Below are 23815 nucleotides of genomic sequence, written 5' to 3' on the forward strand. Positions count from 1 at the left end.
CCCGATCGGTATCGTAGCTTCTCTGCTCATCTGCTTTGTGGTGTATTTTGGCGTGTCTGCCGCTCTCACGCTGATGATGCCGTACTACCAGCTGAGTGTTCAGAGCCCGCTGCCCGTAGCCTTCACCCACGTGGGCTGGGATCCGGCCAAGTACGTTGTAGCTGTGGGATCACAGTGTGCGCTTTCCACCAGGTAATACTGCTCTTAAATATTACATACACTGACATAGCAAAGTCAAGTCATTGTTTTAAAATTATCTTTTTACTTTCAAATTCTGCACCCCTGCCATGAAAAGCACCCTCTCTCGGGAGAAGCTGCAGGTTCTTTTTTCCTTATTTCAGCGTAGCTTAGAACAGTATCTTGGGTATTTCCATTTTCTAAGTGCAATTAAAGCTTAATAGACGTGGGTACGCTCCCGAGAGAGGGTGCTTTTCCTGGCAGGGGTTCTGAATTCACTGGCTTTACACACAAGGTCAGTGATGAGAACAATGAAACGCAACAATAACAATACATCACAATATACTGCAATAAAAACGCCTTCTGGGTAATATAGTGTTCTGCTAAAAGACTGGGAAGGTTTGGGTATTGTTGTAGAAAAGAAAATGTAAGATGGGTCCACACCCACCCCTCATCCGGGGTACAACTCCCCTACGTGTTCGTTTGATAGAGAGTCGCAGACAGGTGGAGCGGAGTTGAAAGCAAACCAAGTATTTATTACAAAGTACTGAATATTCAGGAGAACCCACACATGAAAGACCGTCTAACAGCCGTCCCAGCATAAGTTCTGAACCCCTCTGATCCGACTCCATGTTTATACCCCAAAATGACGTGAAACCTGCTGATGAGGCGTTGCTAACGATTAGCTCATGTTAATATGCATAATTTCACGTGTTAGTACTCAAGATTCACATGTCTGACCGGACCACTAGTGTTTGGCCTTGACTGGGTCCAGTCAGACAGTGTGATATTGTTCCAGTAATTAGACAGTGCCGCCCCCCCCCTCGTGTGCGTGCGTCCTCCTCCCGCTTTGGTAGGTGAAGGACTTTGCACGCACAGAGAGAAAGGCCGCACTGTTCATCCCGAAGTCTCCTTTGTATCAATTCAGTTCATACAGAGTGCACTAGCTGATGATTGATGGCCGTTAGTCAGAGACATGCAGTGAACGAAATACTTCAAGCATGAGCTACACAAGTCTCACAATAGATCTCATATGTTATATGTTAATGTGTTAGTGGCGCGTGGTTAGACCGCCATACAATAGATCCTATGTGTTAGTAAATGCCTTATGTATCATGTGGGTTAATTTGTCATAATAGAGTCTGTGTTAGTCACATGCCTGATCAAACAATGTTTTACTATATATGTAAAGAATATATTTTGATTATTGGTTAATCTTCTATATAAATGCGTGTAAAATACACCGTGAGTAATAAAAATGATCAAATATAATGTGAGTATTGGTTAATGCGTATAAAATACAAGGTTTCACACAATGATTATGTAATTATAGATACTAAGATAAGTAATCATAATTGTAAGATATTTGTCAATTCACCCAAGGTAAAATAAGTATCTTTTCAGTATGTAACATTTAGATAAAGAAATTTTAGCCAAAAATCTCTATAAAACATAAAGTTGCATTATTTTTAATAAAAGACAGAAGTAAGAAAAGAAAGAATATATATATATATATATATATATATATATATATATATATATTTTTTTTTTTTTTTTTTTTAATGGTCAAAATAAGGACGGTTGAAGGTACAGACACTACATTTGCACAACATTATAATAAAATAAATGAAATAAAATGCACAATTAAATAAAAAAAAACTTAAAATAAATTAAGAATGCATCATCCAAATAAACAAATTCAAGTACAAAAAGAAAATCAATACAATATCCTCCAAAAGTGAGTACACTACTTACGTCTCTGCAAAAAATATATTCTATTCTAGTGTGTATTTACTTTCCTCTGAAAATAACTCAAAAAGGCAAAATTGTGATCAAATTATTAAAATTTCATGTGGCCACCTTTATTATAGACTGGGGTTCTAATTAAACTGTCTTTGCTATCATAACGACGGGAAAAGTACACCCATTGGGCATGCACTATTTCTCTTAATTAATCATGGTTGTTTTGGGCATAACGTGAAATAAACCAACAAACCTGTAGAAAAGGGGATATACTGTAAGTATTGTGGGCTATTGTTGTTTAATTTCCTATATTAAATGTGTTTCAATCTTAAAAATCTACAGTTTTGCTTAAAATCTCTCAAATTTGGGCATAAAAATGTGAAGATACTCAATATAATGTTCATGTTTTACATGCTAAAGTAAAAAAAACATTGTCTTACATTTAATATATTAAGTTATCAGTCATTGGACCCTACTTTTTGCGATTTAAAGGGATGAAACTTGCACTGTGCAACTTGATTTAGAATGTGTCAGTGTGTCTTTGCTATCGTAATGATGAGAAAAGTACACTTTGCTTAGCTCAAATTGCGTAAAAGACGTACTAATTCTCTTAATTAATCATGGGTGTGGTTCATTTTGGGCGTAATGTGAAATAAAAAACCAATCAGAGTGTCTCTTGCTCATCATTCTCTTTAAGAGTCAGGTGAGCTCTGACTTTGGTGGATTGCTATTGTAACGGTGCAGCTACCTGGACGTGTCCAACAGACTCTTCTCAGCAGAGGAAACTGAGCTGCTGGTTGACGCTGTGAAGGAGCTCCAGCAGCTCATTTACGGGAACAGCAATGTTATTTTATTTACTATTCTGTTTATTGTTGATGTAAAAGTTGTCAAGATAGCGATGAACGTCTGACTGTTGGCATCTGTCTAGGTTTTATTCAGTCAGTGGAGCTCCTGTGTCAGGCCTGAGCAACCGCGCCCCCCCCTCCGGCACTCTCTGAGAGAGCACTATGCCCATATAAGGACATCCGCTCCTTCAGAGCACACACACACACACACACACACACGGCTGCTCAGCCCTGATCACAGACTGGCTTCAGCTGTGGAGAGCAGCTTAAAAGCAAGCTGTTCTCCTCCACTCTTCGCCGAGTAATGGTCACTATCATGGTCTGTGTTTCCCTGCAGTTCCAGCCTGTTAGCTGTCTTACAAAGCGTTCTCTCAGACGATCCTGTCTTCCCGTTTTCCCGCAGTCCCCTTTGCCTAAGTATTTTCTGTTATATTTTCTTATTTTGTTTCTTTGCCCAGTTTGAGTTTTTTAGTCTAGCCATTTTCCCTAAGCTCTGCTTAGTAGTTTTTCGTTCTAGTTTGTAGCCTAGTTGTCCCGTTTTCCCCTTTGTACTGCGCTACGCGCTGGTCTTATTGTTTTGGCCACTTCCTGGTTTTATTGTTTTGGCCGTTTTCCGTTTCTCCCGTTTTTCAGCTTTTTCTTTACTTTGCCCAGTCCCACTTTATTTGTCAGTTTCTAAGTTTGTTTCTAGTTTTCCCCAGTTAGTTATTGTTGCATGTTCATTGTGTTTTCATTTGTTTTCCATTTTTGAGTTTTATATTATTCCCGTGTTTCTTAATAAACACAACTGCTTCGTATTCCATCCCAGCAGTGTCTCCCTTTTCTCTCTCTCTCTGCCTGATCCCAGTCAGGTATGACATCCTGTGTTTTCTGTTGCCAAGATAGAGATTTCCAGAACACCACGCCCATCAAAAAGGTCCCACATCATTTCGTCAGGGAAATTAAATATATTTCGAACAAAAATACCTATATTTAAAAAATGCATGTGCACAGTTATGTGTGGGTAACTGAAGAATGTGAAGGATACATCAGCTGCGTCCTCCTAATCTTCTATGATGTAGAAGTAGCTGAGAAATGCAGCCTAGACACAGCTAATGGCTTACACTAGTGCACTGGGTTTATGTGAATATTGGGAATGCAAATTTTATCAGTCAAAACTGTGATGTAACAGTTTTGGGGATGTGAAATTGGCATGTTTAAACCTGTATTTTTTTGGTTCTGCTAGATTTTCTTTTGAACTCTCTTTATTCTACTAAACCTAGATATTCTAGGGCTCGTTTTCGATGCAACATGAGGCGCCACTGTCTTTTCTTACAAGACGAGCAAGCGGAAACTCGTAACTCCAAATGGTTCCTGATTCGCTTGGTAATGAGTGTGTGATGGATAATGCCGAGCTCTGCGATGCTGAGAAAAGTTAAACATTTACTCGTCAGGATTTACAGGACAGATAATGCTGGTCTTTAAGAGATTCCAGTAACAGCTAATGCAGTTCAGTCCAGTTAAAATGGGTCTGGAACAGGTTGAGACCGATTGTGCTGTTAAAAAGGCAAATACAGCTGTAAAATAAACTGTGTTGACTATAAAATGCTTTAATTTGTCTAAAAATAGTCAGTGCACCTTATAATCCGGTGCTCCTTATGTATGAATTCTACCAGTCAGGTATTAAGGAGAAGTAAAGCCACTTTAACATTGAAGTACAGCACTTTGTAAGGGTGATTTTTCAGTGAAGTTTCTCCAGCACTAAGGCTGGGTGCAGCAGCATTAGCATTAGCTGCTAACCACAGTAAGTGCTAGCTCTTTCACCATTCAGAGGTGAGTATATTGAGCTGTCTGCGTGTTCGCCATGTTGTAATAAGCTACATGGGATGAGCCGCTAGTTGGTTCCTTAGTCTAGCGCTATCCACTGTAGTTAGCGGCTAATGCTAATGCTAATGCTGCTGAACCCAGCCTTAGTGCTGGAGAAACTTCACTGAAAACTCACCCTTAGACAAAATATTGTAAATCTAAGCTTACTGTAAATAAATGGAAGCTATTTACTCACCCAAATAAAAAATTTTCAGCAGAGAAATCTGCTATTAGCATCCAGCACTCGTTTAACTTTGAAAGAAAATTTATTTTTTAAGAATTACAGTTTTGTTTAATTAGGCGCTTCCCCAGCTTCCCCATTAGAAGTGAAACATGGCGACACCCATGCTCACATTTCGATTTGTGTCCCTGGTGGTAGGTAGGTGGTTGCCAAGGGGTTGGTATTGTATCTGTGGTGGTTGCAGTGGCATTGCAAAGTTGTGGCTAGGTGGCTGCTAAGATGTTGCTGTGCTATCTGTGGTTGTTGATATGGTGTTGCTAGGTGGTTGCTGGGTGGTAACCATGGTGTTGCTGTGGTTCTCTATCTGTGGTGGTTATTATAATTTTGCTCAGTGGATGCTGGGGGTTTGCTTTGGTGTTGCTAACTGGTTGCTAAGGTGTTGCGAGGGTATCTGTGGTGATCGCTAGGTGGTTGCTAAAGTGTTGCAATGTAACCGTGGTGGTTGCTATGGTGTTGCTAACTGATTGCTAAGGGGTTGCGATAATATCGGTGTTGGTTGCTATAGTGTTGCTGCATGGTTGGTATGGTGTTCCTGACTGTTTGCTAAGGCATTGCGATAGTATCTGTGGTGGTTGCTATGTTGCTAAATGGTTGCTAGGCTTTTGCTATGGTATCCATTGAGGTTGCTATGTCATTGCTAAGGGGTTGCTAGGTGGTTGCTAAGCTGTTGCTATGGTATCCATTGAGGTTGCTATGTCATTGCTCAGTGGTTGCTAGGTGCTTGCTAAGGTGTTGCTATGGTATCTATGGTGGTTGCTATAGTGTTGCCCAGTGATTTCTTGGTGGTAACCATGGTGTTGCTATGGTATCCATGGTGGTTGCTATAGTGTTGCTAAGTGTCGCTTAATGAGCCTAATAGTCCGGTGCGCCTTACGGATGAAAATACACCAGAAAATAGACGTTTATTGCTCAGTTTAGTGCTCCTAATAATACGTATAATACACTGCCTTCATAATGTTTGAGACTAGAATAAATCAGCTGTGATAAAACACACATTTCAATCCTTCGTTTTTAGAGAATTTGCATCAATTGTTTTCAACATCTTAAAATCAAAACTCTTTTTAACACAGCTACTCATGACAGGGTTTCCCAGATGTTTACGATAATTTACAAGCGATAATTGCTTCAATAGTGTGGGAATAAGATACGTAGACTTGCTGCTAAGCTTGAAAACACCTTAGGAATCTGTAATTGCTATTGATAAATATCAAGAAAAGAAGTGCACCAATGAAAATCAAAGTTTTCACAAAATCACAAAATGTTTTTTTGAGTTCTTCACTAATCCCCAGTATGACATATAGCCTATTAAATGTACGCAGTTGTTTCCGGTTAAGATTATGCTGTGCACAAATGTCCATTTGTTACTTTGTTACATAAACTGAATACTGTTGATCTAATGCCCTCTGATTGGTTGTTTTGTTGCAGTCTGCTGGGGATGATGTTCCCGATGCCCCGGGTCCTGTTCGCCATGGCTAGAGACGGACTGCTCTTCAAACCTCTGAGTAACATCAGCTCCCGCCAGAGTCCCGTCATCGCCACCCTCACCTCAGGAGTCGCGGCAGGTAACACACCTGAGAATTCACCAGCTCTGTTACTTGTAGTTTTAATTTAATAAAAAACAAAAAAAAGTGAATTTTCTGAGGGAAACAGAGGATCATTGCACAGCTAATGTGGCTCACACTGATTAGTAGGGTCATCTCATGTCATATTATAGTGTTACTAAGTGGTTGCAATGTGGTTGTTTTTAAGGTGTTGCTAGGTGGTGGCTATGCTATCCCATGTGGTTGCTATGGTGCTGCTAAGGTGTTGCTAAGGTGTTGCAGTGTGTGTGTGGTGGTTGCTAAGGAGTTGATAAGGTGTTGCTATGGTATCTGCTATTGCTAGGGTGTTGCTATGCACTTGTTGCTATGGTGCTGCTAGGTATGGTGATTCTAGGTGGTTTGTGGTGGTCGTTAGGTCGTTGCTAAGGTGTTGCTATGGTATCTGCTATTGCTAGGGTGTTGCTATGCATTTGTTGCTATGGTGCTGCTAGGTGGTTGCTAAGGTGTTGCAATGTGTCTGTGGTGGTTGGTAGGTGGTTGCTAAGGTGTTGCTCGGTGGTTGCTGAGTGGTAACCATGGTGTCGCTATGGTACTGTATCTGTGGTGGTTATTATAGTGTTGCTCAGTGGTTGCTGGGTGATTGCTATGGTGTTGCTTACTGGTTGCTAAGATGTTGCAAGGGTATCTGTAGTGTTTGCCAGGTGGTTGCTAAAGTGTTGCAATGTAACCGTGGTGGTTGCTATGTCATTGCTAAATTGTGGCTATGTGATTTCTAAGGTGATGCAGTGTATCTGTGGTGGTTGCTATGGTGTTGCTAGGTGGTTGCTGGTTGGTAACCATGGTGTTGCTATGGTATCTGCTATTGCTACGGTGTTTCAAGGTGTTCGTGGTGGTTGGTAGGTAGTTGCCAAGGGGTTGGTATGGTATCTGTGGTGGTTGCTGTTGCATTGCTAAGTTGTGGCTAGGTGGTTGCTAAGGTGTTGCATTGGTATCTGTGGTGGCCGCTAGGTGGTTGCTAAGGTGTTGCAATGTAACCGTGGTGGTTGCTATGGTGTTGCTAACTGATTGCTAAGGGGTTGGTATGGTATCTGTATTGGTTGCTATGTCATTGCTACGTGGTAGCTAGGTGGTTACTAAGGCGTTGCGATGGTATCTGTGGTGATTACTATAGTGTTGCTCAGTGGTTTCAGGGTGATTGCCATGGTGTTGCCAACTGGTTGCTAAAGTGTTGCGAGGGTATCTGTGGTGGCCGCTAGGTGGTTGCTAAGGTGTTGCAATGGTATACATGAAGGTTGATATGTCATTTTTAAGTGGTTGCTAGGTGGTAGTTAAGGTGTTGCTATAATATTGGTGGTGGTTGCTAAGTGGTTACCAGACGGTTGCAGTTGAGAAAGAGAAAATCGCTGCATTCAACTACTTAGTTGCATCCATTGCTGACACACACACAGCCTGTCTAATTCCTATAGTAGGAAAGTATTGCCAATAGAATAGGACTTAATCTTACAGATAGCAGTAATTTTAAAGTTGAACAGAATGTGAGGAATCAGTGTACCTGTTTTACAGCTATCATGGCTCTGGTGTTTGATCTGAAGGCTCTGGTGGACATGATGTCCATTGGGACACTGTTTGCCTACACCCTGGTGGCCATCTGTATCCTCATCCTCAGGTACGTTCCACTCTTCTGAACAAAGACTTCACTGCTAACGTTCTCGTTTTTTAGCGACTGTTTCTTTGGGCCAGTTGAGTATATTGGAAAAACCAACATGGACATTCTGCAATCTAAAAAACAAACGTTGTATGACTGCAGATACCAAGCAGATCCAAATGAGATGAACTACGAGCAGAAGTGGAATCTTCTACGGCCGCCGTCTTCACCAACCTCAACAAGTTCAAGCGTCGTGTCGTACCTGACCATCTGCACCAGTAAGTCCTGTAAACTTATTGCTCTTTATTGCATTTAATCAACGATTAATCGATTATCATCGATTTTTTAGAATCTTTATTATACCACAGTTAGTTCTGACCCTGCAATGTGATTGGCTGAGAGGCACTCTATGAGTAACGTTATCAGCCGGTAATGCACTGTAACCGAAGCTCTCCATGTACAGTATTACTCCGCCACATACTGTACAGGGTAACCTAGCAACGATGCAGCGCTTACAAGCCAAACTGCACAAACGCAGCTACAAACAGAGCAGCAATGGAACTATTTTAACTGCTGGAGTTTTTATAACCAAACAGATCCTATTTTCTCCTCCTCTTTTACTCAGAATCTTTCAATAAACAGTGATAATGGAATTGTGGTATAATAAATGCAATAATACACTTGAAGTTCGTGCTGTAACTGCTTTGTTTTGCATTATCACTGTTTATTAAAAGATTTTGAGTTAAAGAGGAGGAGAAAATAGGATCTGTTATAAAACTCCGCCAGTTAAAATAGTTTAATTGCTGCTCTGCTTGTCATGGCATTATCAACCATTTCAGTCAAAATTGTGGAAATCTAATCTTACTGTAAATAAACAGAAGCGCTTTACTCACCCAAATAAACAGTTTTCAGGAGAGAAATCTGTGTAGATTAAAGTCCTGCGCTCGTTTGACTGATTTTTATTTATTTATTATTATTTTTTTAAGAAAGTTTTGTTTACCTCGCCCCCCCAGCAGCAGGAACTGTGAAATTACAAGCTTTAAATTACATTCAGCTTAAAATACCCAATATCAACTAGAAAATATAAAAATATATACACTTAAGCTTTTATTTTAATAATAACAACTCTTAACCTGATATTAGTGGCTGAAAATGTGTGTATTAATGCATATTTTTAAATCGTAAGGCCACGTCTTTGTCTACGCCACCTATTAGAGACATGTTTTTTCTGCACTGCCTCTATGGAGACCAGCGCCCCCCAGTGGTGTATAATCACATCGTATTTGGTTTGTGTTTGGTTTGTAAGCGCTGCATCGTTGCTGGGTTACCTGTACGTGGAGTAACACATGGAGAGCTTTGGTTACAGTGCATTACAGGCTGAAAACGGCACTCATAGAACGCCTTTCAGCCAATCACATTGCAGGGTCGGAACTAAGTGTACACGTACAGTATAATGTATCCAGAATGTCTAGCTGGTTTACAATTAACCAATTATCATATCAGAAATTTTCAGAATGTTTAAACCCTTTCAAGCGTTGCTGCAACATCACTGTTGCAAAAAGTTTTGGGAACGTCACTTCTAACATTCTCATAATATTTCAACAATGTCTAGCTGGGAACTACTACTTATGTAAAAAAACATTCTAATATCACTTAAACTAAAGCAATAAAACGTTTTTTTTTTTTTGGTTTTCAGTAGTTTGATTGTACAACATCATGCCTTTATCTACATACAGTTCCACCTCAGTCTCACTGAAAAACCCTATTTTTGTCTGTTTTTTTTGTGCAGTTGCTCTTGCAGTGGTTCTGAGTGTGATCCTGACTAAGGGAATACAGTCGGTGGGCGAGTGGTGGATGATCCTGATCATCACCGTAGCTCTGCTGTGTCTACTCATCACCGTTATCATCATCTGGAGGCAACCACAGAGCGGCGTCAAAGCTGCCTTCATGGTGAGAGTCACCCAGCTGGGATTTTTTGTAATACTGATATTTTTCAGATTATCCAAACCAATCTAGCCCTTTCTCATCTCTGTGGAGGAATTTAGTTCCACTCTTCTTTATAGAATTACAGTTTTAATTCAGACACATTGGAGCATTTTCCAGAATAAAAGTCCTGTTTAAGATCATCTACAGCATCTCAATCATCCAGACTTTAACTAGACCTTTAACCCCAAAACCTTCATTTAGTTTTTAGTTTTTAATCCATTCAGAGACAGTGAACTTTAGAGGTTTGTGTTCTTTAGGTCATTGTCCTGCTACAGAACCCAAGTAAAGTACTGCTGAGCTTGAGGTCAGTAAGGAACAGATGGACGGATTCTGATTCTCCTTCAGGATTTTATGTTAGAGAACAGTAGAATTCCTACTTCCATCCATTACAGCAAGTTAAAGTCCAGCAGCTCCAGACCATCATCACACACACACACACTACCACCACCATGTTTTACATTTTACGTTCAGTATGTAAAAAGCAGTGTTTTTTATCTTGCAATTCTCCCATGGAGATCATTTTTACCCGTTTGTCTCTTTATTCTTATTATTGAATCATTAACACTGATCTTAACTGAGGTGAGTGAGATCCTGCAGTTATTTAAATGTTGTTCTGGGTTCTTTTGGGATCTCCTGGATGAGTTCTTCATGCCCTTTTGGAGTAATTTTGTTCGGTCGGCCGGTCACTCCTGGGAAGGTTCACCAGCATTCCATGTTTTCTCATCTATTGTTGAGTTTCTTCAGATGGGGGTATAATAATTATGAGTTTCTTTGTTTTTACCAAATTGAAAACCTCTGGAATATAATTAAGAGGAAGATGGATGATCACAAACCAACAAACCAAACTGAACTGCTTAATTTTTTACACCAGGAGTAAAGCAGCATAAAGTTATCCAAAAGCAGTGTGTAAGACTGGTGGAGGAGAACATGATGCCAAGATGCATGAAAAAAAACTGTGATTAAAAACCAGGATTATTCCACCAAATATTGATTATTTCTGAACTCTTAAAACTTTATGAATATGAACTTGTTTTCTTTGCATTATTTGAGGTCTGAAAGTTCTGCATCTTTTTTGTTATTTCAGACATTTCTCATTTTCTGTAAATAAATGCTCTGAATTTTTATTTGTAATTTGGGAGAAATGTTGTCTGTAGTTTATAGAATAAAACAACAATGTTCATTTTACTCAAACATAAACCTATAAATAGCTATATTAATATACTATATTATTCTATTTACTATTTTGTTCATGCTAAACTCTGCAGGTTCCTCTGCTGCCGGTGCTTCCTGTGGTTAGCACCTTTGTGAATGTTTATCTGATGGTTCAGCTGGGAGCAGATACGTGGATCCGCTACGCCGTCTGGATGGCAATAGGTAAGATGAACATCTCAAGCTGGGGTTTCCACTGTTGTGTTGGAAAGTTTTTTTAACAAATTAAACCAAATCAAATCCAACAAATACGACTAATGTTCTCATCTGAGGGCTGAAACTACAGTACGTCAGTTTCAGTTTTAGCGGCTAATGGCTAAAGCAGGTCTGACTGTAACAGCTTTATTAATGGTAGAGATAGAGAGAGAGAGACAGGAGGTAACATAGACATGAGGGCGACCCTGAATCACCGACATCCACCAGCACCTCAGTTACACTCAGCATAAACACCATTAAAAAATGTCAAATTTTATGTTCAGATGAAAAAATAGATTTGTATTTAGTCTTCCTTTTGATTTTATTTAACTAAAATATGAATTAGCAGCTAAGCTTGGTTTTATGACCTACAGCCTACTGTATGTTTCGCACTGTAAGGCACACTTAAAATCCTTAAATTTCCAGAAAAAAAAATTATGAATTTTATCAGTCAGATTGTGTGTATTATCGGCCTGTAGTATGCTGCTAACCTCAGCTAGCATTGCTGCAGCAGCATTAGCATTAGCTGCTTACTGTGCTATATGCTAGCTTTTTTGCCGTTCAGAGGTGAGAAGGATCAGCCTGTAGCCTGCTGTAAACCCCAGTTAGCACTGCTGGAGCAGCATTAGCATTAGCCACTAGCCGCTCTAAGCTCTACCTCTTTCGCCGTTCAGAGCTGAGAAGGATCAAACTGTTGCCTACACCTACAGAACTACGTCAGACAGAGAGATGCAGGGAGTTAATTGCTTGTTTCTCCACCAGGGGGCATCCTACGAAACAGATTTGTGTCTCACTGGACTCCACTGCCCAAGACGCATCCAACGGTACCTCAGTGGTCTGTCTAGGTTGACCGGAAATTGTGGCTGCCATAGAAGCCCCATTCATTTTGGACTTAGGTTTTCGAGAACTCTGGGTATTTTTTCGTTACATTTTGAATGGGGAGCTATGAGGAGAATGACACTCGACTTTTCACGGGGTTCCCTAGGTCAAATTGACTCCAGATTTTGGCTACCCCCCATTCTAAGGGATGCCGATCACAACTACGTAGGTCCCATGTAGGTCACACCTACAGAACTACGTCAGACAGAGAGATGCAGGGAGTTAATTGCTTGTTTCTCCACCAGGGGGCATCCTACGAAACAGATTTGTGTCTCACTGGACTCCACTGCCCAAGACGCATCCAACGGTACCTCATTGGTCTGTCTAGGTTGACCGGAAATTGTGGCTGCCATAGAAGCCCCATTCATTTTGGACTTAGGTTTTCGAGAACTCGGGGTATTTTTTCGTTACATTTTGAATGGGGAGCTATGAGGAGAATGACACTCGACTTTTCACGGGGTTCCCTAGGTCAAATTGACTCCAGATTTTGGCTACCCCCCATTCTAAGGGATGCCGATCACAACTACGTAGATCCCATGTAGGTCACACCTACAGAACTACGTCAGACAGAGAGATGCAGGGAGTTAATTGCTTGTTTCCCCACCAGGGGGCATCCTACGAAACAGATTTGTGTCTCACTGGACTCCACTGCCCAAGACGCATCCAACGGTACCTCAGTGGTCTGTCTAGGTTGACCGGAAATTGTGGCTGCCATAGAAGCCCCATTCATTTTGGACTTAGGTTTTGGAGAACTCGGGGTATTTTTTCGTTACATTTTGAATGGGGAGCTATGAGGAGAATGACACTCGACTTTTCACGGGGTTCCCTAGGTCAAATTGACTCCAGATTTTGGCTACCCCCCCATTCTAAGGGATGCCGATCACAACTATGTAGGTCCCATGTAGGTCACACCTACAGAACTACGTCAGACAGAGAGATGCAGGGAGTTAATTGCTTGTTTCTCCACAAGGGGGCATCCTACGAAACAAATTTGTGTCTCACTGGACTCCACTGCCCGAGACGCATCCAACGATACCTCATTGGTCTGTCTAAGGGGAGCCCCTCTAACGCATATCTGGAGTTTGGGCGCGCAGCGCCCCCCGCTGGAAAGAAAGCTTTATTTCAATATGAAACCAAACAACGGTCTTGCTGGGTCTAAGTCTGAGAGCCTCCTGCATTTACAAGTGGATTACAGAGGATGAAATTTCCGGGGGTTCTATGGAAATCTCGGTAGTAGTAGTTGGCTAAAAATGGCAAAAAACCACTCCCAAAGTGTATTCGCAGTCCCAAAGTGTCAAAAACAGGAAAAAGCTTCAAAAACTGCTCAGCAGGCATCAGAAGTGCACCCTCTATCATAATTGACATTTTTCTCTATTCGACCAGCTTCAGAAGAGAAGCCCTAGTTAGGGTATGTATCGCCAAAGTGTCTTGGATCGCCAAAGTGTTTTTTTTTTTCCTTTTGGCGAAACCAAAAGTCTCACCGGCACCAAACTTGTCCTGGTGGGTCAGCGTGCCGAGCTGCACCAAATGACCGACTGATTTGGTTATTTACCCTTTGCTTCTGGAGGAAAAAAACACCTTGCCCTATCTTCTTACAGCAATATTTTGGGTCAAAACTTTTGGTGTCATTTGGTGCGGCTCATCACCCTGAACACATAGGTATGTATTTGGTGAAGAATGGGCTTATAGTTTGGCTAAAAATGGCAAAAAAACACTTTGGCGATCCCACACACTTTGGTGATACTTAGTCCTAAACATAAAAAAAAACTTTAGAAACACGTTTTAAGGACCTAAAATGCAAACCCATGACATGTCTGGTACTCTGTAGGTGTGGGGGTCCCAAAGTGTATTCGCAGTCCCAAACTGTATTTTTGCAGTCCCAAAGTGTCAAAAACAGGAAAAAGCTTCAAAAACTGCTCAGCAGGTATCAGGGGTGCACCCTCTATCATAATCAACATTTTTCTCTATTCTACCAGCTTCAGAAGAGAAGCCCTAATCGTTAGGGTATGTATCGCCAAAGTGTCTTGGATCACCAAAGTGTTTTTTTTTTTTTTTTGGCGAAACCAAAAGTCTCACCGGCACCAAACTTGTCCTGGTGGGTCAGCGTGCCGTGCCGCACCAAATGACCGACTAAATTGGTTATTAACCCTTTGCTTCTGGGGGAAAAAACACCTTGCCCTATCTATTTACAGCAATATTTTGGGTCAAAACTTTTGGTGTCATTTGGTGTGGCTCATCACCCTGAACACATAGGTATGTATTTGGTGAAGATTGGGCTTATAGTTTGGCTAAAAATGGCAAAAAAAAAACACTTTGGCGATCCCAGACACCATGTCTATTAAATGTTAGTTGAATGTCAGTTGAGCATCAACAGGGCCATAAAGTGGACCATCCAAGTAAAGTGTTACCATAAATTGTGCTATCCAGCGCTTTGGAGTAGGTGGAGTAAGTGTATTTTACGCACGTGCCAATCAAAAAATAAATATATAAGTTAACCGAAACTCATGACAACAACATCTTTTGAAACACACATTAGGTTACTTAATGTCAATCCATACCTTGAGTCAACCTGCTTTCTATGGTGTACACTTAAAAAAACTTGCTTGTTTTAACTAGCTTTAATCATAGTTACACAAGGTAAGTTGCATTTTGACGTTTCAACTTGCCTGGTCAATTCAGCTTCATTTATTCTGCATTTTCTGTTTAGGTAGCATCATAATCTATATTAGTGCTATAGGTAAACTTTACTCACCGGAGATTCTTGATCCTTGATCGGCAACGGAGAACAAGCAGTCGGCAGTGTAGAGCTTCAACGGTGTGTTCCTGGATCAGCAGCGGAGATTCAGCAGTCTGTAGGGAAAGAAGTGAACTAGTTAAGAAGTGTGCTTCTACTTATACCAGAGCTTCTTGGTAAACACACCTCCTAACTCCCTAACCAAAGGTCTTACAAAGTGCAAAATGTGTCCATCTGACCGTCTAGTAGCCCTTATAAACCTACGTATACAGAGAAATACCTATTATTTACCCTTATTCAAAAACTTAAAATATACAATTTGGTAAACATAGACGCTTTGGTAAACAAATCCCCTAACTCAGTAAAACAAATTTATTAGAAAGCACAAAATGTGTCCATCTGCCCGTCTAGTCGCCCTTATAACCTACTTATACCGAGAAATACATATTAGTTAACCCTAGTTAACTTTCTGTTTAGCTAGACACCAGTTTAAGGATAGCATCATAATCTATATTAGTGCTATAGGTAAATTTTACTCACCGGAGCTTCTTGATCCTTGATCAGCAACGGAGAACAAGCAGTCGGCAGTGTAGAGCTTCAGCGGTGTGTTCCTGGATCAGCAGTCTGTAGGGAAAGAAGTGAACTAATGAAGAAGTGTGCTTCCACTTATACCTGTATAATGGGGGGCAACCAATCAGGCTGCTGCTTCTTGCCGACATCAAGTTAGCACATGCGCAACCTTATGTATATATAAAACAATGTCATTGATGTTTTTACTCTTTTGATTAATCTTTTGATTCACTGAAATTTGCTTGTTTTTCTGGTTCCATGTTTTACCGTTTTATTGTGTTCTCATTACCGTTATGGCTCTAAAATGTAAAAAAAAAAAAAAAAAAGTTTATATCCCTCACTTGTTGTCACTTTTTTGATCAAACATATTCTAAAATCATGTCCATCAATTAAAAAATTAAAATATATTTTACAAATGTTGTTTCGGTAATGAGTTTCTTAGCTATAAATAAATAAAAAAACAAGATCAAAGTAATTGTCAGGTACTGTGCTGTTAAGTTGATGGGATATGTTGTGGAAATATGAAATTAATCATCAAAAAATGTTTTGAACCGTTGATCTAGCTTCTTCATTTACTGTAACGGTGATGAGAATTATTCTGGATCCTATAAGCTTCAAATGATAAAATTCTATTTAAAAAAATATATATATTGAAAAATATTCAAAATAGTAAAATACACATTCTATTTTACGTTCTCAACTTGAAAAAACGCTGCAATGAGGTGAAAAACTTTTTTATGTTAATGTGAAGGTCTTCGTGAGAATCACCCTTTAGTGTCGCGCTAGAGATAGGATGGTTCAATAGACAACAAAAAGTATTAGTATTGTATATTTTAAGTTTTTGAATAATAATAATAATAATAATAATAATAATAAACCTTATACACCCACATAAAGGGCATTACCTTGACTTACCAATTCTCCGCATTAAAACCTATTACCTATTTGAATATAATTAAACTCATTTTACAAAGTTATTACTATGCAATTACTTTATTAATAGAAGGACAAAGAGACATTTCTTCAACATTAAAAGGTTTATTGCAACAGATTTTATACATATATCAATTGTATTTTATATATATTTTATATATATAAAATATATATTTTATAATATATATATATATATATAATATATATTTATATATATGTATTTTGTATGACGCGCACGCACACACCCACACGCACACACCCACACGCACACACATCCACGCACACACAGACACACCCACGCACACAAACACACGCACACACACATCCACGCACACACAAACACACGCACTCACACACCCACGCACACAAACACACGCACACACACATCCACGCACACACAGACACACACCCACGCACCACACACACCCACGCACACAAACACACGCACACACACATCCACGCACACACAGACACACACCCACGCACACACACGCACCACACACACCCACGCACACAAACACACGCACACACACATCCACGCACACACAGACACACACACACACGCACACACCCACACACACGCACCACACACACGCACGCACAAACATCAACGCACACACACACACATCCACGCACACACAGACACACACACACGCACACACACGCACCACACACACGCACGCACAAACATCAACGCACACACACACACACACACGTTATTGGGGCACAGCTTCTCTCCTCTTCACAGCTTTGTTATTTTCTGAAAATAGACACAAAAAAAAAATTTAGGTAAGTATATAACAACTAGAAAAGGCAAAGTTCATTCACAAACTTTAAGTTGGCTTGTCAAATAGTTACTAAGTTGTGTAGTGTGTCCGGTGTGTGTAGTATGGAGAATGTGGTGTGGAGTGTGTGTAGGGTGGGGGCTGTGGAGTGTGGAGTGTGTGGGGTGTGGAGTGTGTGTGGTATGGAATTCGTGGGGTGTGTGGAGTGTGTGGAGTGCCCCCATCCTCCTCCACCTCCTCCACCTTCACCACCTGCAGCTGCTGCTGGCCCCCATCCTCCTCCACCTCCTCCACCTTCTTCACCACCTGCAGCTGCTGCTGGCCCCCATCCTCCTCCACCTTCTTCACCACCTGCAGCTGCTGCTGGCCCCCATCCTCCTCCATCTCCTCCTTCTTCACCACCTCCTCCTCCTGGCCCCTTGGCCTTGTAACTGTAGCCCAGGAGTCCTCGCCAAATAATTCCAATGCAAGAGTGTGAGTCTACAAAGAAGAAGGAGAAGAAGAAGAAGAAAAAAATAGTATTAATTTAGAACCATTTGTTTAACCCTTGTGTGGTGTTCATATTTTTGTCACTCGTTTACTTTTGTAACTTGTATTTAATTCAGCTAAATTAAGCAATTCTACATTAAAATGCTTTACACATGCTCGCTTCACCTAAATTGCAAGAAATATAAACAGCTTACATTGTTAATATTTGCCCTTTACCTTTTTTATGTTACATTTCTTTTAAAAAGTGCTACTCTTTTTTTATTAGTTTTTTAATAAAATGTAAAAGAAAATGAATTAAACTCAAGATTTGAGTAGAAAATTTGTTTAGTTTCAAATTTACAAATGAAGCAATGTTTATTAGCCCTTGGCTAAACATACTGTATGTAATATAAATGCGCAGGGACAGAACACCAGAACACCACACAAGGGTTAACATAAATAAATGTACATAACACATTTAAATAACAAAATATATATATATATATATTTACCCAAAAAGGCGATAGCTGGCCAGAGTATAGGTGACGTGTTGCATGTGTCCTCAGTATACTACACAAATATAACAATTAAGGGTTAGAATTAAAGGTAAGTATATAACAATTCAAGTAATAAAATAATACTTACTTTCGAACTCGCTGCACTATTGTGGTTACGCCATGCATCATGGCCAAATGGATTTCCACATTGGCACATGATGCATTGCAAAACCTGCACCTTGTTGTTAGATTTTGCATTTCTGAAAAAAGAAAAAAAGAAAAAAATGAATAGATAACCTGTTAAAAGCTAGCAATGGACCTAGTCCCATATCACACTACATTACATCGCATTACCATTGTTCCTAACTAAAACAAGCGTCAAACGTAACGTTACAGTGTCATTTCTAAAATAATAATAATAATAAAAAGTAATAATAATAAAAATAGACCCTTTTTAAACATTGTTCCTAACTAAAACAAGCTTCAAACATAACGTTACAGTGTCTAACAGTACTCCGTTAACCAAATTTACTGTAAATTAGACATTTTTCTCCTGAAATTGACTTACAATAGTCAAATTTGCACCGCAAAGCGCTGTACTTACTTTCTGTCTCTCCAACACACCGCCTGCGCCAAAATAGTGATGTCCCACCAGGTAGATGGTGCGTCACGTCACGTGGCAACCAATCATGCTGCTGCTTCTTGCCGACGTCAAGTTCGCACATGCGCAGTAGCGCAACCTTAAAAAAATTTAGCTTTATGTGCGTCAATGCGTTTATATTGCGCATAAATAGCGTTTTAGTTTCGCGCTAGACATAGGATGGTTCAATTGACACCAAAATCAGTAGCTAACATCGTAACATTTGTCCGATATAGCCATACAATTTTAGTGATTTTAGGACTTACTGCGGCCGAAATATTTAGGTTTATTTGCGTCAATGCGTTTATAATGCGCATAAATAGTTTCGCGCTAGAGATAGGATGGTTCAATAGACAACAAAAAGTATTAGTATTGTATATTTTAAGTTTTTGAATAATAATAATAATAATAATAATAATAATAACAATAATAATAATAATAATAATAATAAACCTTATACACCCACATTATCTCTGGATTCATCAAAGGTGATACTGGATATGTACACACTGAATAATACATCGCGGATACTAAGTAATTTATATAAAAACGTAATAATTTAATGAATAGTAGATACTAAATAATTTGTAGTAGATACTAAATATTTCTGAGTGGATACTGAATAATTAATAAGAGATACTGAATAATTAATAGTAGATACTAATTAATTCATAGTAGATACTAAATATTTCAGAGTAGATACTGAATAATTCATAGTGGATTCTGAGTATTGCAGAGTAGATACTGAATAATTCATAGTGGATTCGGAGTATTGCAGAGTGGATACTAAATAATAAATAAGAGATAATGAATAATAAATAGTAGATACTAAATCATTTATATTGGATCCTGAATAATTAATAGTAGATACTAAATAATTCATTGTGGACACTAAATAGTTCATAAAAGATACTGAATAATTCATAGTGAATACTGAAAAGTTCATGGCAGATACAGAAGAATTAATAGTAGATACTGAATAATTAATAGGAGATAATGAAAAATTTATAGCAGATAATCAATCATTTAAAGTGGATACTAAATAATTAATAATAGATACTGAATAATTCATAGTAGATACTGAACAATTTTTAGCGGATGCTGAATAATTTATAGTAGATGCTGAATAATTCATAATAGATACTGAATCATCTATTGTTACAGGGGAGACGGAGGGATGGAGGAGGACGTAAGTGCAAAGATATTTATTTTTTAACAAACAAGATAAATCAAAACAAATAAAACACGGGTAACGCAAAACAACAAGACTTGGGATAACAAACTAAGAAACACAGACTAAGAAACTAGGAAACATACGGGCAGCAAGGATACATACAGACTAAGGATCTCGGATACAGGATACAAAATATACAGGATACAAAATACAAAAGACTCGACACTGAACATTCAAACAGAGGGGCTTAAATACAGGAGGGGAGTGAGAAACACCTGGGCTGGGATGACGAGGGGGCGGGGTTACAAACAGGACACAGGTGAGAACACTAATAGCTAGGGCAGGGCTGGGGCGGAGCTATGGTGGAGACAAAAACAACAACACAAGCACATGGCTGGGAACACTTGACAGGAAAACAGAGGGGCAGGAGCACAAGAGACCAAACGAGGGAGAAACAGAAGACAGACACGGGCTAAACTGTAACATAACCCCCCTTCAACGGCGCCACTGCCAGGGGCGCCGAGAGAGAGGGAACAGAGGAAGGGAACATAGACGGGACTAACGACCGAACAGGGGCTGAGACTGGACATGAGACTGGACACGAAACGGGGACAGGACCTGGAATGGAGACGGGACAGGGGACGGAGACTGGGACTGGACAGGGGACAGGACACAGGGCTGGACAGTAGACGGAGACTGGACAGGGGGCTGAGACTGAACAAACGACCGAGCAGAGGGCTGAGACTGAACAAACGACCGAGCAGAGGGCTGAGACTGGACAGGGGACACAGACTGGACATGGGGCAAGGACTGGACAAACGACTGGACAGGGGACCGAACAGGAGACGGAGACTGGGCAGCAGACCGAACAGAAGACGGGGACTGGACAAAACTGGACAGGGGAACTGGGACAAATACATGGACAGGGACGGACAAGAACATGGTGATGGGGACAGGAACAGAAACAGAGACTGAGATGGGTACAGGGACACAAACTGAGACAGGGACCAAAACAGGGAGAGACACGGGAACAAACAAAACTTGGGGATGCCCAGGACTGGCTAAAGTCTGTGGGGTAGTTAGAGGGGCCAGCCTGGGCACAGTTCTTGGGCAGAGGTCCGGGGGCCTTGGGGCGGGCCTAGGAGCCCGTGACCTGGGAGCAGGCCTGGGGATAGGCCTGGGGGCATACAAAGTTCTGGGAGTGGGCACAGGGTCAGAGGCGGCCGGAGCCGCGGGCACAGGGTCAGAGGCGGCCGGAGCCGCGGGCACAGGGTCAGAGGCGGCCGGAGCCGCGGGCACAGGGTCAGAGGCGGCCGGAGCCGCGGGCACAGGGTCAGAGGCGGCTGGAGCCGCGGGAGCTGCTGGAGCTGGAGCTGGAGCTGAAGCAGCGGGAGCTGCTGGCGCTGGAGCTGGAGCAGCAGGTGCTGGAGCTGGGGCAGCAGGAGCTGGAGCTGGGGCAGCAGGTGCTGGAGCTGGAGCTGGGGCAGCAGGTGCTGGAGCTGGAGCAGCAGGTGCTGGAGCTGGAGCTGGGGCAGCAGGAGCTGGAGCTGGGGCAGCAGGTGCTGGAGCTGGAGCTGGGGCAGCAGGTGCTGGAGCTGGGGCAGCAGGTGCTGGAGCTGGGGCAGCAGGTGCTGGAGCTGGGGCAGCAGGTGCTGGAGCTGGAGCTGAGGCAGCAGGTGCTGGAGCTGGAGCTGAGGCAGCAGGTGCTGGAGCTGAGGCTGAGGCAGCAGGTGCTGGAGCTGAGGCTGAGGCAGCAGGTGCTGGAGCTGAGGCAGCAGGTGCTGGAGCTGAGGCTGAGGCTGGAGCAGCAGAAGCTGCTGGTGCTTGAGCTGGAGCTGAGGCTGGAGCGGCGGGTGCTGCTGGTGCTTGAGCTGGAGCTGAGGCTGGAGCGGCGGGTGCTGCTGGTGCTTGAGCTGGAGCTGAGGCTGGAGCGGCGGGTGCTGCTGGTGCTTGAGCTGGAGCTGAGGCTGGAGCGGCGGGTGCTGCTGGTGCTTGAGCTGGAGCTGAGGCTGTAGCGGCGGGTGCAGCTTGAGCAGGCGCGGCGGGTGCAGCTTGAGCAGGCGCGGCGGGTGCAGCTTGAGCAGGCGCGGCGGGTGCAGCTTGAGCAGGCGCGGCGGGTGCAGCTTGAGCAGGCGCGGCGGGTGCAGCTTGAGCAGGCGCGGCGGGTGCAGCTTGAGCAGGCGCGGCGGGTGCAGCTTGAGCAGGCGCGTCGGGTCTAGGAGCTCGTGACCTGGGAGTAGGCACAGGAGCAGAGGCTGGACCCCCAGGCACAAGAACTGGGGTAACAGCGGGCACAGAGTCAGAGGCGGCCGGAGCCGCGGGAACTGGGTCAGAGGCGGCCGGGGCCGCGGGAACTGGGTCAGAGACGGCCGGGGCCGCGGGAACTGGGTCAGAGACGGCCGGGGCCGCGGGAACTGGGTCAGAGACGGCCGGGGCCGCGGGAACTGGGTCAGAGGCGGCCGGAGCCGCGGGCACAGAGTCAGAGGCGGCCGGAGCCGCGGGCAGCGCTGAAGCAGAGGCGGCCGGAGCCGCGGGCAGCGCTGAAGCAAAGGCGGTGGGTCCTGCTGGCGTGGGCGCGGCAGGCGCCGCTGACGTGGAGGCGGCTGCCACCGCGGGCTTGGAGGCGGCTGGCACCGCTGGCGAAGAAGCCGCTTCAGCGGGAGCTGAGAGTGCGGCTGCCGCCAAGATCCGGACAGGAGCTGCAGATTCAGCAGTGGGCGTGGTTGTCAACACCGGACCGGAGCTTGCTTCCGGAGCCGGAGTCGAAGATCTGGAAGCCAGCCGGGCTGGTGAGCTGGAAGCCGGTCGGGCTAGAGTGCTGGAAGTCGGCCGCGCTGAAGAGCTGGAAGCCGGCCGCGCTGGAGTGCTGGAAGTCGGCCGCGCTGGAGAGCTGGAAGCCGGCCGCGCTGGAGTGCTGGAAGTCGGCCGCGCTGGAGAGCTGGAAGCCGGCCGCGCTGGAGAGCTGGAAGTCGGCCGGGCTGGAGAGTGCGGTGGAGCTAACATGCTAGTTAGCTTAGCTGGAGCTGGGCCGACACTCTCCACCCCGCGGAGAGGCGCCGGGAGCGGTTCATCCCCCCGAATTAGCTCCGCGAGGAACCGGAGATACTCCAGGTCCGCCTTCCTCGTGGCATTCCACTTTGCTACGTCCATATCGGTCGAGTCTTATGTTACAGGGGAGACGGAGGGATGGAGGAGGACGTAAGTGCAAAGATATTTATTTTTTAACAAACAAGATAAATCAAAACAAATAAAACACGGGTAACGCAAAACAACAAGACTTGGGATAACAAACTAAGAAACACAGACTAAGAAACTAGGAAACATACGGGCAGCAAGGATACATACAGACTAAGGATCTCGGATACAGGATACAAAATATACAGGATACAAAATACAAAAGACTCGACACTGAACATTCAAACAGAGGGGCTTAAATACAGGAGGGGAGTGAGAAACACCTGGGCTGGGATGACGAGGGGGCGGGGTTACAAACAGGACACAGGTGAGAACACTAATAGCTAGGGCAGGGCTGGGGCGGAGCTATGGTGGAGACAAAAACAACAACACAAGCACATGGCTGGGAACACTTGACAGGAAAACAGAGGGGCAGGAGCACAAGAGACCAAACGAGGGAGAAACAGAAGACAGACACGGGCTAAACTGTAACATCTATAGGAGATACTAAACAATTCTTAGTAGATACTGAAC

At 42.8% G+C, this 23815-nt stretch overlaps 1 protein-coding gene across 1 annotated transcript; it reads left to right on the forward strand.

The window, feature by feature from the left end:
• Positions 1–7725: 7725 nt before the first annotated feature.
• LOC125794543 (cationic amino acid transporter 2-like) lies at positions 7726–11531 on the forward strand. The gene is made up of 4 exons (XM_049473633.1): positions 7726–8058; positions 8200–8315; positions 9827–9987; positions 11289–11531. Exons 1-4 carry the CDS (start codon positions 7961–7963, stop codon positions 11451–11453), a joined length of 540 nt encoding a protein of 179 aa, XP_049329590.1. The 5' UTR covers positions 7726–7960; the 3' UTR covers positions 11454–11531.
• The last annotated feature ends 12284 nt before the right edge of the window (positions 11532–23815 follow it).

The sequence above is a fragment of the Astyanax mexicanus genome, unplaced genomic scaffold, assembly GCF_023375975.1.
Source record: "Astyanax mexicanus isolate ESR-SI-001 unplaced genomic scaffold, AstMex3_surface scaffold_41, whole genome shotgun sequence".
NCBI classification, from domain to species: domain Eukaryota; kingdom Metazoa; phylum Chordata; class Actinopteri; order Characiformes; family Acestrorhamphidae; genus Astyanax; species Astyanax mexicanus.